This window comes from Cryptotermes secundus, unplaced genomic scaffold, assembly GCF_002891405.2.
Source record: "Cryptotermes secundus unplaced genomic scaffold, Csec_1.0 scaffold979, whole genome shotgun sequence".
Taxonomy (NCBI): Eukaryota; Metazoa; Arthropoda; class Insecta; order Blattodea; family Kalotermitidae; genus Cryptotermes; species Cryptotermes secundus.
The window spans coordinates 1,029,178-1,042,070 of record NW_019736411.1 but is presented as its reverse complement, the minus strand read 5'-3'; the positions used below and the strand labels follow the sequence as shown (position 1 = coordinate 1,042,070).

Sequence of the window (12,893 nt, the reverse complement as noted above, 5' to 3'; positions counted from 1 at the left end):
TATAATCGCTCTATTTTGTGAATATATTGCATAAATATTCCTGTCAATACTAAGTATTAGATATTTTCTTAGACTGTAAGTTTGGAATCAAGTAAAGTGTTGATATTTTAATAAATACAGAATAATTCTTTTATCTTTTAAAGAGAGGCAAAACAATCTGAGGAAAATCCTGCTCCAATTGTGCTCTGTGATAATGTGGCCACTACACAAATATTTAAATGCAAACATGACGAAGATGACGTTGTGTTTAACTTACCGTCTGAGGTAATGCATATGTGCCATAGGTTAAAACGGACAAAATGATAACCAACACACACGCAGCAACTTGATGACACAACATTTTGTTTTGAAAAAAAAATAGGTTTAATTTTAACACGGCACACTGAGAAATTTGTGAACGACGTTGCAATTCTCGTACCACCAGACTCACTGTTACGTGTGTGACTTATGTGTGTGAACTATATATACAATTTGGAGATTCTGTAGCAGTGGCGTATCTGTTCTGGTATATGAGGGGAAGAGGGGACCTAATATTTTACCTTGACTGTTTTTAATCAATAGAACTATTACGCCGCATGTGGAACTATATTTTCAGCCTTCCCCACTACTACTAGTGCTTTTGTTTAATATTCAATACAAAAGTGAGATTGTAGTTGTTATATCCACTGACCTCGACCTCACTCCATGTCCCAATGTTCTTCTCTGTGACGAATATTATTCATGGTGTGGGAACTATATTCATAGTCTACATAATTAATATCAAGATGCAAGTCCACGTGTTCTACATAGCATTTACAAGTGTGTCAAGATTAGGTCATTGTCATGCAGGCATAAAACAGTATAAATGAATTGTTTTATGCAAGGAAAAACGATATATCTAACACATCTGCCGTCGCCTTGATAGCAGAATATGAATCGATTTATATTCAATTCTGGTTGAGTCTGGATGACTGCTGAATTTTGTACTCTGTAATTGAGATAATTCTGTTAAGATTATCAAATTTTCTTAAAGATATGGAATCATATTTGAACGTCTAAAATAAATATTTTTCCTCTCTAAATTATTCTGCAGTCCTGCTGTATAAATGCGTAATATTTTAATTATGCACTAGGTTAAATTAAATGTAATTGGACGGAAATTTATAATTCTTCCTCTACATAAAGTCCAGGCTGAAAGGAAACATTTTAATTCATTCGACGTACAAGCGCGTGAATGAGTCGGTATAGCTCATGTGGTATAGTGACTAGATTACGGGCTGGCCTATCGGGGTATGATCATTAATATGCGGTATGGTCAGAAACCTTTCTCTTTTCATTACTCTCAGAGAGCTTCTGGGTCTAACTCACGGAGTTTCCACTGGAGTTAAAGCGGATGGTGCCTGAAGATAACCACTTGCCTACATATATTGCAGAGATTAAGAATGAGTGGAATTGTACTCCTGCTCCCACATACATTTACATGACATGATGTTAAATGAAGCACAAATATAATTTTAAATTTTACCTTGAGTAGGAAACATAAAATTGGCCGTAATAATATTTCATTGAAACACTAAATTCGCAGTGTTAATAAAACCCATATACTGACCGAGTATGTAGTTTCACCCTCTCGACTTTCTCATGTGCTATGTCCCAGAAATTTCTTTTCCTTCGAAATTTTTTTTTACTGTTTTTAAATTCATTTTTAATTGCAGTGTTCTCTTCATAACGATACATGTGCGACGTAAGAAAGCAATAAAGGGCCGCATTATTAATAATATTTGGACTTTTCGAAGGACTTTATTTTTCACTCTTTTATGATGCATACTTTCTTTAACAGTATCTTATCACGAGATGCATCTTAAAATACCAGCCATTATTTCGCTTGTGTTCAGAATATTACTAGTGCCCTTTATACATGAAATCCCTCATTCGTGTGTTCTCCAGTTACATCAGTCCTAACACGGGAAGAAGTATGGTGACATGTCAATGAGAAATACGAAAAACAGACTAGAAGCAGGTGCATTCCATCTTCATAGCACGTGGTTTGAATTAGTAAGCGAGAAACTGACATTTATATATTTGCCTTACGAACATTAATTAGGGTCGTTATGATTTCAGGATTTTAGGCACTTTCCCTGGCCTCAAATGGAGCAGATTAAGATAGTGAAAACGCTTTCCACTTGCATCTGAGGTACCGGGTTGAAAATCCGACGGAAGAAGTGAAGAAAGTTCCCCGAAAGACCATGTTATTGTCATTATATATATTTGCCTACGCATCATGCTTATTTATATTCGTATCTGTGGACGCTTTCTATTACTATAAAAGAACTCCGTGGCCTGTAGTCCGCAAGCGAATTATACCGACCGAAAGACCGCCGCTTGTCGGCGAAGTTAGTGCCAACTGTGGCTGATAGAGGGTGTCACGTGGCCAACGCAACGGTTCCCCACTGCCGTTAATCTCGGTTTCCTAGACCGGAGCCGCTATTTCCTTGAAATAACTCCTCACTTATCATCACAAGGCTGATTGGACCCCGTTCCAAACCAACAATTTCTCAGAAAATCTGGTAGCGCTGGGAATCGAACCCGGGGCCTCTGGTTCTGTAGCCAGGGACTCTGACCACTAGACTACAGAGGGGATCTTCTAATACTATATATTCAGTTAAAACAAAATTGCTAAATAACAAATTGAGTAGATACTATAGGGTTCTGACGATGGTGATACACACAGAGATACAGGGTTTTCGGACTTTGTCCATCGTCCAGATTCTAAATAACTAAGAAAAAACACAACGTTTCGGAAACTGGATCTGTTTCCGTCCTACCTACACCCAACAAAAACGTTGTGCTTTTTCTTAGTTATTTAGAATCTGGACGATGGACAAAGTCCGAAAACCCAGTATCTCTGTGAACAAAATGAGTGACTGACCTCAATATGTGTAGCATCTTACACCAAAGTGTATGTAATGTTATTCTGACTGAGAGGTGTCTCTTCGACCTCTGCTTCTTCTTCACATGATCTGACCAATTTCGGCAGTTCTTGGGTTCAAACCTTGTTCCGCAGACCGGTTACTGATTTGGATTCTGGCAACTTTCCTTCACAATTGCCACAGTAGTAAGTCAAATTGTGCCAGATTCAATTCCTTCAACATTCGAGTTGATTATTGACAAATATTTCTATAATTCGATGCTGTTCAACCATATAAATTGAAAGTTTCCACAAATAATCAAAGGAGGCAAGACTTGATCTATTATTATTATGATTATTTTCCTTTTTTATGTAGAGTACGTCTTTGTTTTCCTAATAGTATTATAATGGCTGGTTATTTTAACATTGTGAAAGGATTTCTTGTGGAGCTAAAACTGTGCTTTTCTGGTGAAGTAGGCGGACTCTCATTTTTCATTCTGTTGACAGGGAATGGAAAAGAGACGTGACCAAGTAAGACAGAGTGGTGACAGGAAATCAATCTTCGGCAGGCACTTGCCCGCAATACGTAAAAAGGAAGTGCTTTTAATTCTCTTCGGGGACTATAAACCTAGCTGAAAATTCAACATGATCTCTCAGTCTGAGCATATCAGAGGTACAAGAGATGCTCAACATCTGGAACTGTACACCCAGTAGCGTACATAGAATTACAACTAAGACTCCGAGATCACAGTGAAGCGTGTAACATTACCTTGTTTACATAAAGCTGGTGTCTGAACGTTAGAGAATATTAGTGTTTCAGCGTACAGAGACCAAGACCAGAAGCATCCTGGGACGCGGCATTGAAACTAAGAAGAGACAACAAATTATAAGAGAAAGCCATGGATTTACTTTTCATTCACTTTGGTTATATGTCAAAATTTTAACTAATTCAGAAGTAAAACAGATAATATTTTATATAGTTGGTGGAAGCTCTGCATATGATTATGATAATTCTAGGGTCACTACATACTCGTTACGGCCCTGGTGATTTTTCACATTTACAATCTTCTTGCGTAATCATGAAATCTGGCTAAATGCTCACTAGGGTCTTACCGCCATCTGTGAGCCGATTGTCTAGATAATGTGGGACCCTCAACGTCTCACAAGCCTATGGGCCTTCACGGCCTGTTACAAGGATAGCTTTTACTGTTCTTACAGTACTTGAAAAAAATCCATGTCAGTCGTTCTGTTACTTTCACGTGTACCATGCGTGACTAGAGATATGCAGCGCAGACCTTGATTCTTAATACCGTGACTTTGCCACCACGTGCAGGCCTAAGATGAATGGACAACTTCCACGTGAACATCATGTTCACATGCAAACTTTACAAAGAAGGCCTACAGCACGCAACGTATTTAGACTACGGGTTACAGAATATGCAGGAATATTGCACAGACTTATTCTATGTCTGCTTCATGCTGGTTTTTTTTAGTTCCTCTGAAATCCTGAAGATGGAGGCGAGAAATTAAACAGAAACGTTGGTGATGTGATGTTCTCAAGAAAGTATCAAGGTTCCGGTCTTCTGAGATATGAAGCCGTATATCATGGTACGCGGTTACCAAACTACACGGTGCATTATTCTAGAGAACCCTAATCTTGGTAAAATTGGTGTGTTACATTGGGCCAATATCATGTTTCCGTTTTCTAATAAGGAAGCCTCAGAACTGATTATGTATTTCGTAGTACTACAGTATGTGCCTTCAGCTCTGGCTGTTTCGAGCTTGCCTTTACCTCACACCAAATCTTTGGAGTTAATTAAAGAACTTGAGTTGCTTAATTAACCTGCATTGGAAAATGTTTAATTTAATGTTAATTTGTTGACCTGAGCTTGATCTCTGGACTCGGAAGCGTTGGTGACGAGGTTGCACTTCGCTACCGTCCGGCGACGAACGTCACCATTTTAGTTATTTGTTTTCAGTATTTTGTGTAATGATTCTTGGATACGAGGTCTGAAGTTAAAGTAGAATAAACCAAGACTTTTTTCCGAGAGGCGGCAGCACTAATGAGGCCGCTTATTTTAGAATATATCTCATAGCTAGGCCAAATCGGACACAAATATACTAATGTAAGAGCAGCTGTGTGTTACGTTCTCATACTCCTTGGTTTCTCATCCTACACTTTCTACGAATATCTTTCACTTAGTATTATAGGTCTCTGTCTAATTATGAAGTAGTTCCTACTTGGTGCCTTACTGGCCAGCTCCTACCCTTGTGGTGTTGTCCACCTGTTGGAGGATGTTCGGACGTGAGTGACAGAAAACTGAAGGAAATTCCATAAGGAGGGACTTCATATTTTAGTAGTGTCTATGTACACTGCAACTTTATTATTTTTCAGTGTGTGCTATAATAGGCATACAACTAATTGTACTTCGTGGAATTAATGTTGTATATACTAACGAGGTACTTAATTTATATCTCTTCATGAAGTATCATTAGAGAGTCAAATCAATTGTGATGAGACGGCTGGAGCATATAGGATATGGGAGTAATGTGAAAAGCCTTCAAGTTTTAATTAGGAAATCATAAGTGGAGACCGTTTGGCAAAACTAGGTGTACGTTGGAGAATAGCATTAAAGAAATAGAATGTGGCGTTGTGGATCCGACTCATGTGTCCCAGGATGGTGCCAAGTGACTCGGGCCGGAGCATGAATTTGACCATTGCCGAGATTAATAATACTTGTAACTTTCTCCGCTGACTCACACGGCTTCATAGCTAGATGCTTAAATAAGCACAGGGACAGTATTTTCTTACATGTATACATACTCACATGTACGAAGTATGTTATGTGCAAAGTTTGTCCATACATATACAAAATTTTGTAATAATGTCGTGATGTGGAGTGCTGTGATACCTTTGTTGAAATATATTATATTATACAGCATCGGAAAAAATATGAGGAAAATAGAGTACACCGTCTGAAAGTGAAAGTGTCGTGAAATTCAGAAGCTGTAAAGAACCCAGTAGCATATTAATCCCTTGCACCGTGTTTAACAAGTAAATATGAACTCCCAGATTCACAAAAATTGTATCATCCAGTAACATTTCGGATATGGGTTTAAACATTAATTTATGCTTTAAACTCAACCTCACCTACGGGGTTTTACATTCAGTATTATTGCGTGTATTCTGTGAATTTGTATGACAGAGTATGGGCGTCTTTTGACATTATCGTGATCTATGATATGCCACCCACATGGTGATTCCTTTCCCTTGACCCACATACTGTGGTGACCCTAACACAAGGATAACGGCCATTATATATCACAGTTCCTCTATTCTATATAAATATGCATACAATGGCTTTCGGATGAAAGTGAACGTGGCAACAACAACAACAACAACAACAACAAAACGACTCGTGCCGCAGTGGTCTTCAAAAATGATTTGCATCTGGAAAACTACTCTCCTTCTATTGCTAATTGCTACATTAGCTGACTACGTCGAGCTGCAGGTACGTTTATGTGTTCTGATACAAAAGAACTGACAAAACGTATGTTATATACGATAATTCGTGTGTAAGTTACGCTTAAGCAGAGCAAAACCAGTGAATATGAAATGTTTTAAAATGATATCATTACCTGCTGTGTTCTACAGGAAGAAACACGAAGAAATTAATTATTTAATTAAATTATAAGGATCACGTTTAATGGAATCGTAAATTTACAGAAAAATTTGAGGATAAAACGGTATTCTATCGTAATAAATTGTACCTTATATATAAGGCGAATTTAATTCCTTTGCATATGTTGATTTGGACACTATACATTTTTCGAGCTGTGTTGAATTTTACCACATGATTCGCCAGTTCTATCGCACTCTTAAATTGGTGTTACATAATTTATGGAAAGCAAGATGCCCTGTGAAGTAACTCTTATGCGGAGAAATGCGCTCGGAGGTTTCATCTAAACATAAATAAATTTCCATGGGATTTCTATATTTTACTTTCTTCTTTCGTCCATTAGCTATCTTCCTTCGAACCGTATAAAGAGCTTAAATAGCTGATACGTAACTGTCTAAACCAAATAATCAGTCAAATATTCTTAGTTTTGGTATAGCTTTCGTTGTTTAGCCTAACCTATTGGTAACATAAAATGCAAAGCTTCTCCTGCAACGAGACGCGGAACCGAAATGGAAAACTGGTCTTCAGCTTGTTAATGAACGCAGTAAGCTATCTCTGCGCTTAGTAAATGATGCAATTCTAACTAGTACTACATCCCTAGAACAGCTGCAATGCCGTTATGTCACATACTAAAACATAATCATTGATAATTTCATATATAATGGTATGTTATGAAAGTTGTATTTTGTACCAGCAGTGGCTGAGGAATGTGTCAGCTGTAGATCTTTGCTGCTAGTGGTGTTGAATTTTGGGATTCTGTATAAAATGGCTTTCATTTTCATTTGCTGAAAGTACGTAGTGCGAGAAAAATGAATCGTAGTGTGCCTCAGAGTATGTCCAACATTTGCTCGGATGGCAAAGTCATCATTCAATATGTAGTACTTTGTCTTCTACTGTTATTCGATCTGTGCGGCAGTGGTTGTCACTATCATAGTTATGTTTCGCAATGAAAAAGTAAAACAAAAGAAAAAATGTTGAAAAATTTCTCAAACCAAACATAAATTTAAATTCCAATTTAATTTTCTAGTTCGCTTTATCCTTAAGATGTATATGTTTGGACATTTCACATATTAAGGTTTTGAATGACTAGTATCGTCATCAATGATCAAGTGGACGTGCGGTCTGAGGCATGAACTGTCCTTGTCCGCTCCAACACTGGGGTCGTGGATTTGAATCCCACTCGAGGCATAGATGCCTGTGTGTTTTTATTCTATGTTTGTGCCATTCTGTACTTAAGTAGCGGCCTTGCGACAGACTGTGTATAGGATTAAGAAGCTGAAAAAGCTGCAAGGTCCAAAGGGCTGCAAAGAGGGAGAGAGTATAATCATAATATTCACCATAATATTATTCAACGTAATATTCAGTATGTAAAAAGTTCTGCCGGTTTAGCCGTCATTTGAATGTGGACGTTCGCAAAGAGGATACACTCGCCTTATCTGGTATACGTGACATCAAATTGTGATTTGGTTTACTTTAGCCAACAGGTGAAGTGTCTACAGACCAGGAGAATGCAGAGCGTCTGTCGTATCTGGAGTGGTTGCTGAGCATCATAAGTCCGGAAGGCAGCAAGCCAGAGGAGCCAGAGGAGCCGCCGGTAGATCCTTCCAAATGCGAGCCGTGTAGTGAGTACCCGCGCCGCCTTCCGTGTTCCATGGCGGAGTTCCGCCATTTCATACTGGACGGCACACAGTTATGCACGTAGTTGAAATTCGTAAGCAAACTTTATGGAATATTAAGATCGTGTGAAAAGGAAAAGCTGAAGAACTCACGTCTCTTTCATGACGAAGAGAATGTTACTTTGTAGCATGCACCCGTTTTAGTAAGTCTCTAATTATAATCCAACTTACTTGATAAAAGTAAGTCAGTGTGAGCACAAGAAATGTGCTCAAGAGGCACTGCTCACGTCAAATGAAGTATTTTTTAATTCATTACAGAACTTTTTAAATTTTAGAATATAGTATTTGCATTATTCACGACTCGGATCAAAATAAATAGGAGTCTGTTCCATTTTGTGACAAGTTACTTTTGCGTCTCTCTTTCCTCACCGAATTAGCACAGTTTTTTACTTACAATGCTTATACTTTTCTTACCTTTTTTTAACCTCCACAACAATGTGAATCACTAATATAGGCTGCCATAGTGGCTCGAGTCATAGATTAATGTGTAAAGGGTGAAGTTAAAAGGCATAGCTGTCGCTGTAACAGGCCGTGCAGGCCCATAGGGTTGTGAGAATTTAAGGCTACCACATTTTCTAGACTATCGGCTCACAGATGGCGGTAAGGTTGTCAGCCTTACGGGCCCGCCGCTCTTTACCCCCCAGGAATATTCCTGCTACTCATTTCTGTTAGAGGCTGAGTCGACCCCAGGGCCATAGTGCGGCTGGAAGGGTTAGGTGAAATGAAAAATTGTTTTTTCAATTTTGAACGCTAAGTAGAAGAAAGAAGAACAACCAGCCTATTGACAACTATTACCCTGAATATAGGAACATATCAGTCACAAGAAATTCTGTGCCATAATTTGTTGTTCGAAATTGTAAATTAGTCATTGTTCTACAGAATGTGGCTTGGTGAATAAGAAAGTACGTATTGTTGGAGGTCACGAGACGCAAGTGAACCAGTATCCGTGGATGGCCCAGTTGCTGTACAACAACCGCTTCTACTGTGGCGGATCGCTCATCAACTCTAAGTATCTTCTGACTGCTTCGCATTGTGTCAAAGGGTACGCTGGAATGTTTCTAGCCAATATCCTAGGCTATGTCCAAGCCGCCCCATCGCCAGCAAAATTCAGTACAGGAGGGAAATCTTTCCCTGACAGTATCATGCGTCACGGGTTAAACAACTTTATTTTAGCCAGTTAATTCCCTTCTTGTCTGAAAGTGATTTAATGCTCAGGATTTTGTTTGCCAATTTATATATATATTTTGCAACCTTAAGGAAACGTTTATAATTTTCACACCTTTTGAGCAGACCGCCTCCGTGGTCTAGTGATCAGAGTCACTGGCTACAGATCCAGAGGTCCGGGTTCAATTCCCAGTGCTGCTAGATTTTCTGAGAAGTAGTGGGTCTGGAACGGGGTCCACTCAGCCTCGTGAGGATAATTGAGGAGCTGTTTCAAGGAAATAGCGGATCCGGTCTAGAAAACCTTCATTAACGGTCGTGGGGATCCGTTGCGCTGACCAAACGACATCCTCTAACAGCAAAATGTTGTCAGTAACTTCGCTAACAAGCGGCGATCGCTCGGGCGGTATAGTTCGCTTGCGGAATACAGACCACGGAGTTTGTTGTCTCTTGTTTTATTAATTAGTATACTTTTTCTTCCTCAATAACTGTTACAATAGTTCCCTGACGAAGAATGGAGTATCACAAAACATTAGACGCTACCACTGTAGCCCTCTGGCTTACGGCGCTTTGAGGTCTCGCAGATGGCAACAAACGTTTTAGAGGGATTGGTGGCCGTTTCTCCATGAAGATGGAAGTAGCAGGTTCATACGAAACAGTTTTGTATCACAGTGTACAGAGGCTTACGGCCAGTCACGGTAGCCGAGTGGTCTAAGGAATGTACTTTTTTTCAATCGCTCGGAAGCTGTGATCGTGTGTTCGAATCCCACACAAGGCATGGATGTTTGGTATGTGTATGCGTTTATTCTGTGTTTGTGTTGTCCTGTGTTTAGGTAGAGACCTTGCGGCGGGCTAATCACCCGTTCAAGGAGTCCTACCGTCAGTAAAATGATCATGAAACTGAGAGATCAGCCCTATGCTCCAAAATGGGAACAACAGCAGAGAGTAGAAACATAGGTTTACGAGGTGATGAATCATTTCTTTGCACAAAAATCTGGAAGCAAACCGAAGGCACAGTTCTCAAGATGATGCAGAGCAGTGAACAGTAGAAATTTCAAATGTATTTCAAGCTGAGTATCCCGAAACTGAGACAGCTGTGATCATGTGTACGTGTTTAACTCTGTGTTGCGCAGGTTTAACCGAGAGAAAATTACAGTGCGACTCCTGGACCATACCCGTGGTGCTAATAACGAGGCGGATATCATAGAGAGGAGGGTGCAACGCATTGTGACACATAGTCGCTATGATGGCGCCACTTTCAACAACGACATTGCCCTGCTTAGGTTCGATCGCGAGATAGCGATTGAGGGCCTCCTACGGCCAGTCTGTCTCCCCGAACTAGGTACGTCATCACTGTTATTTTATAAGAATTTTATAACGCTATTGCTTATATTGCTAGTCAGGCCGCCCCATAGCTCAAGCGGTTAGTCTCTGGCTTCCCACCGCGGCGGCCCGGGTTCGATCCCGGGTCTGATCAAGTGGGATTTGTGGTGGACAAAGTGGCGCTGGGGCAGAGTACTTCGGTTTTCCCTGCCAATATTCATTCCACCAATTGCTCCACAATCACCCTCACCTATCATCTGGGGCTGGTACAATAGGCCAGAAGTGGCCGCAGTATAAGGGACTTAGTCCCACTCCACTAGCATTAAAAAAAATTATGTTGCCGGTCACGGTAGCCAAGCTGTCTAAGGAATGTACCGTTTTCGTTCGGTCGGAAACCGGGATAGTGGTTTCGAATACCACACAAGGCATGGAAGTTTAATATGTGTATGTGTTTATTCTGTGTTTGTGTTGCCCTGTGATTAGCTAGAGGCCTTATGACCAGCGGATCACCCCTCCAATGGGTCCTACCGTCTGTAAAAAAAAGCTCAACAAAAAAGAGAAATCAGCCCTATGCCTCAAAGTGGGAGCGAAGAAAAAATTAACAAACTCCGTGGTTTTAGTCCGCAAGCTAACTATACCAACAGAGCGACCGCCGCTTGTCGGCGAAGTTAGTGTGCCTCTGTGGTCTAGTGGTCAGAGTTCCTGGCTACAGGTCCAGAGGTACGGGTTCGATTCCCTGCGCTACCAGATTTTCTGAGAACTAATGGATTTGTAACGGGGTCCACTCAGCCTCGTGAGGATAATTGAGGAGCTATTTCAAGGTAATAGCGGCTCCGGTCTAGAAAACCGAAAATAACGGCCGTCAGGATTCGTTACTCTGACCACGCGACACTCTTTATCCTCTAAGGTGGGAGCGAAAAGGAAGAAAAAATTGCTTATGTCCTGATCTATATCGAGTAATTTTAACGGACGAAGGAAATTATAGTGTTGTACCTAGTACTGTAAAGAACAAAACATCCTAAATGTAACTTCACGTATTGTTTTGTATGGGTTAAAAACATGGCCCTTAACTCGGGATTACTGTGTCTTTGGACTTTTCGCATCATCCGGTATTCTAAAGATCACAACGTTTCGGAAACGGGATCTGTTTCTACCCGCATGTAGAAGTATGAGAGACACCTACTATGTTGGTTCCGTTAGAAAGAGCTAACCTCAGTCACCGGAGGTCAAGTGATTGAGGTTAGTTCTCTCTAACGGATCGAAAAGCGTAGGGGTCTCCACATCCCTCACCTGAGGACGGAAAGAGATGCAGTTTCCGAAATGCTGTGTTCTTTAGAATATTGGAAGATGGACAAAGTAAAAAAATAATAATCTTTAGTGCTATACACAATTGTTAGAACCCTTGAGACTCTGCATGGTCCCTCGCATTGAGGGACTAACGTAGATCGGGAAAATATTTGGACCTGAGTGACAGGAATTACTGGGATATTGGGTAACACTCCATAAAGAGAGGATTATAATTTGTATCAGGGTGCTCAAATCAAGGAAAATGAGATGGGTAGGTTATGCAGCACGCATGGAAAACACAAATAATGGTAATTTCACACTTCTTGTTACCCTTCGCAGTCTTCAAATAAGCACAGCAAATTCCTATACTTTCCAGTTGGCTATATTTTAATGTACTCATTGTTTGTTAACGGCCTCTGTGACAGGGACTCCGTAATAAGTCCGTGCTGGACAGCTCCTTCTCGGCGGCTGCATAATTTCTACGTTTGAGTGCCATTTCACATTGCTCGCTCCTTAAGCCTACAGACTTACCGCCAATTCTTCCGTTCCGACGGGCCCTCCATCTTAAGTTGATGACCACCCTAGTGAATGGTGTCAGGAAGCCGCGCTGGTTCCGATAATTGTCCTTCGCTTTGGACGTCTTCCGGCCTTCATTCCTTACAAAACCAGCATCGCGCTACTGTTCTGCAATATCTCTCTCCTTATGACGTTTCGGCCTGCCCAGAATAGTCCTTTAGGCAGTGTTTCTCAAACGCCGGACCGCGGCCCGGTACCTTTCCCTCGTCTTATAGAAAAAAGAATTTACCGGGTCGCGGTCTCTCAACGTTTGAGAACCACTGCTCTAGAGACTGTGCCCACGCTGCCAGCTGTCTTCAGACA

General features: G+C 40.6%; 2 protein-coding genes across 5 annotated transcripts in view; one reads left to right on the top strand and one right to left on the bottom strand.

The window, feature by feature from the left end:
- LOC111869937 (soluble guanylate cyclase 89Db) overlaps positions 1 to 12,893 on the bottom strand; it is an 84,676-nt gene that overhangs the window by 12,638 nt on the left and 59,145 nt on the right. The window contains exons 14-15 of the mRNA XM_023861831.2: positions 3,713 to 3,753; positions 257 to 429 (exon numbers count right to left, since the gene is read on the bottom strand). Coding sequence (XP_023717599.2) covers positions 257 to 429; positions 3,713 to 3,753 — 214 coding nt within the window. The remainder of the gene's footprint in view (positions 1 to 256; positions 430 to 3,712; positions 3,754 to 12,893) is intronic.
- LOC111869938 (trypsin-1) overlaps positions 1 to 12,893 on the top strand; it is an 87,074-nt gene that overhangs the window by 68,355 nt on the left and 5,826 nt on the right. For 3 of the 4 annotated variants that reach the window (XM_023861834.2, XM_023861833.2, XM_023861832.2), the window contains exons 1-4: positions 6,284 to 6,399; positions 8,045 to 8,189; positions 9,123 to 9,285; positions 10,538 to 10,746. In XM_023861834.2, the coding sequence (XP_023717602.1) occupies positions 6,328 to 6,399; positions 8,045 to 8,189; positions 9,123 to 9,285; positions 10,538 to 10,746 (589 nt within the window). In that variant the 5' untranslated portion in view covers positions 6,284 to 6,327. Of the gene's footprint in view, positions 1 to 6,283; positions 6,400 to 8,044; positions 8,279 to 9,122; positions 9,286 to 10,537; positions 10,747 to 12,893 lie in introns of those variants that run through there. The other variant, XM_023861835.2, reaches the window with a different exon arrangement.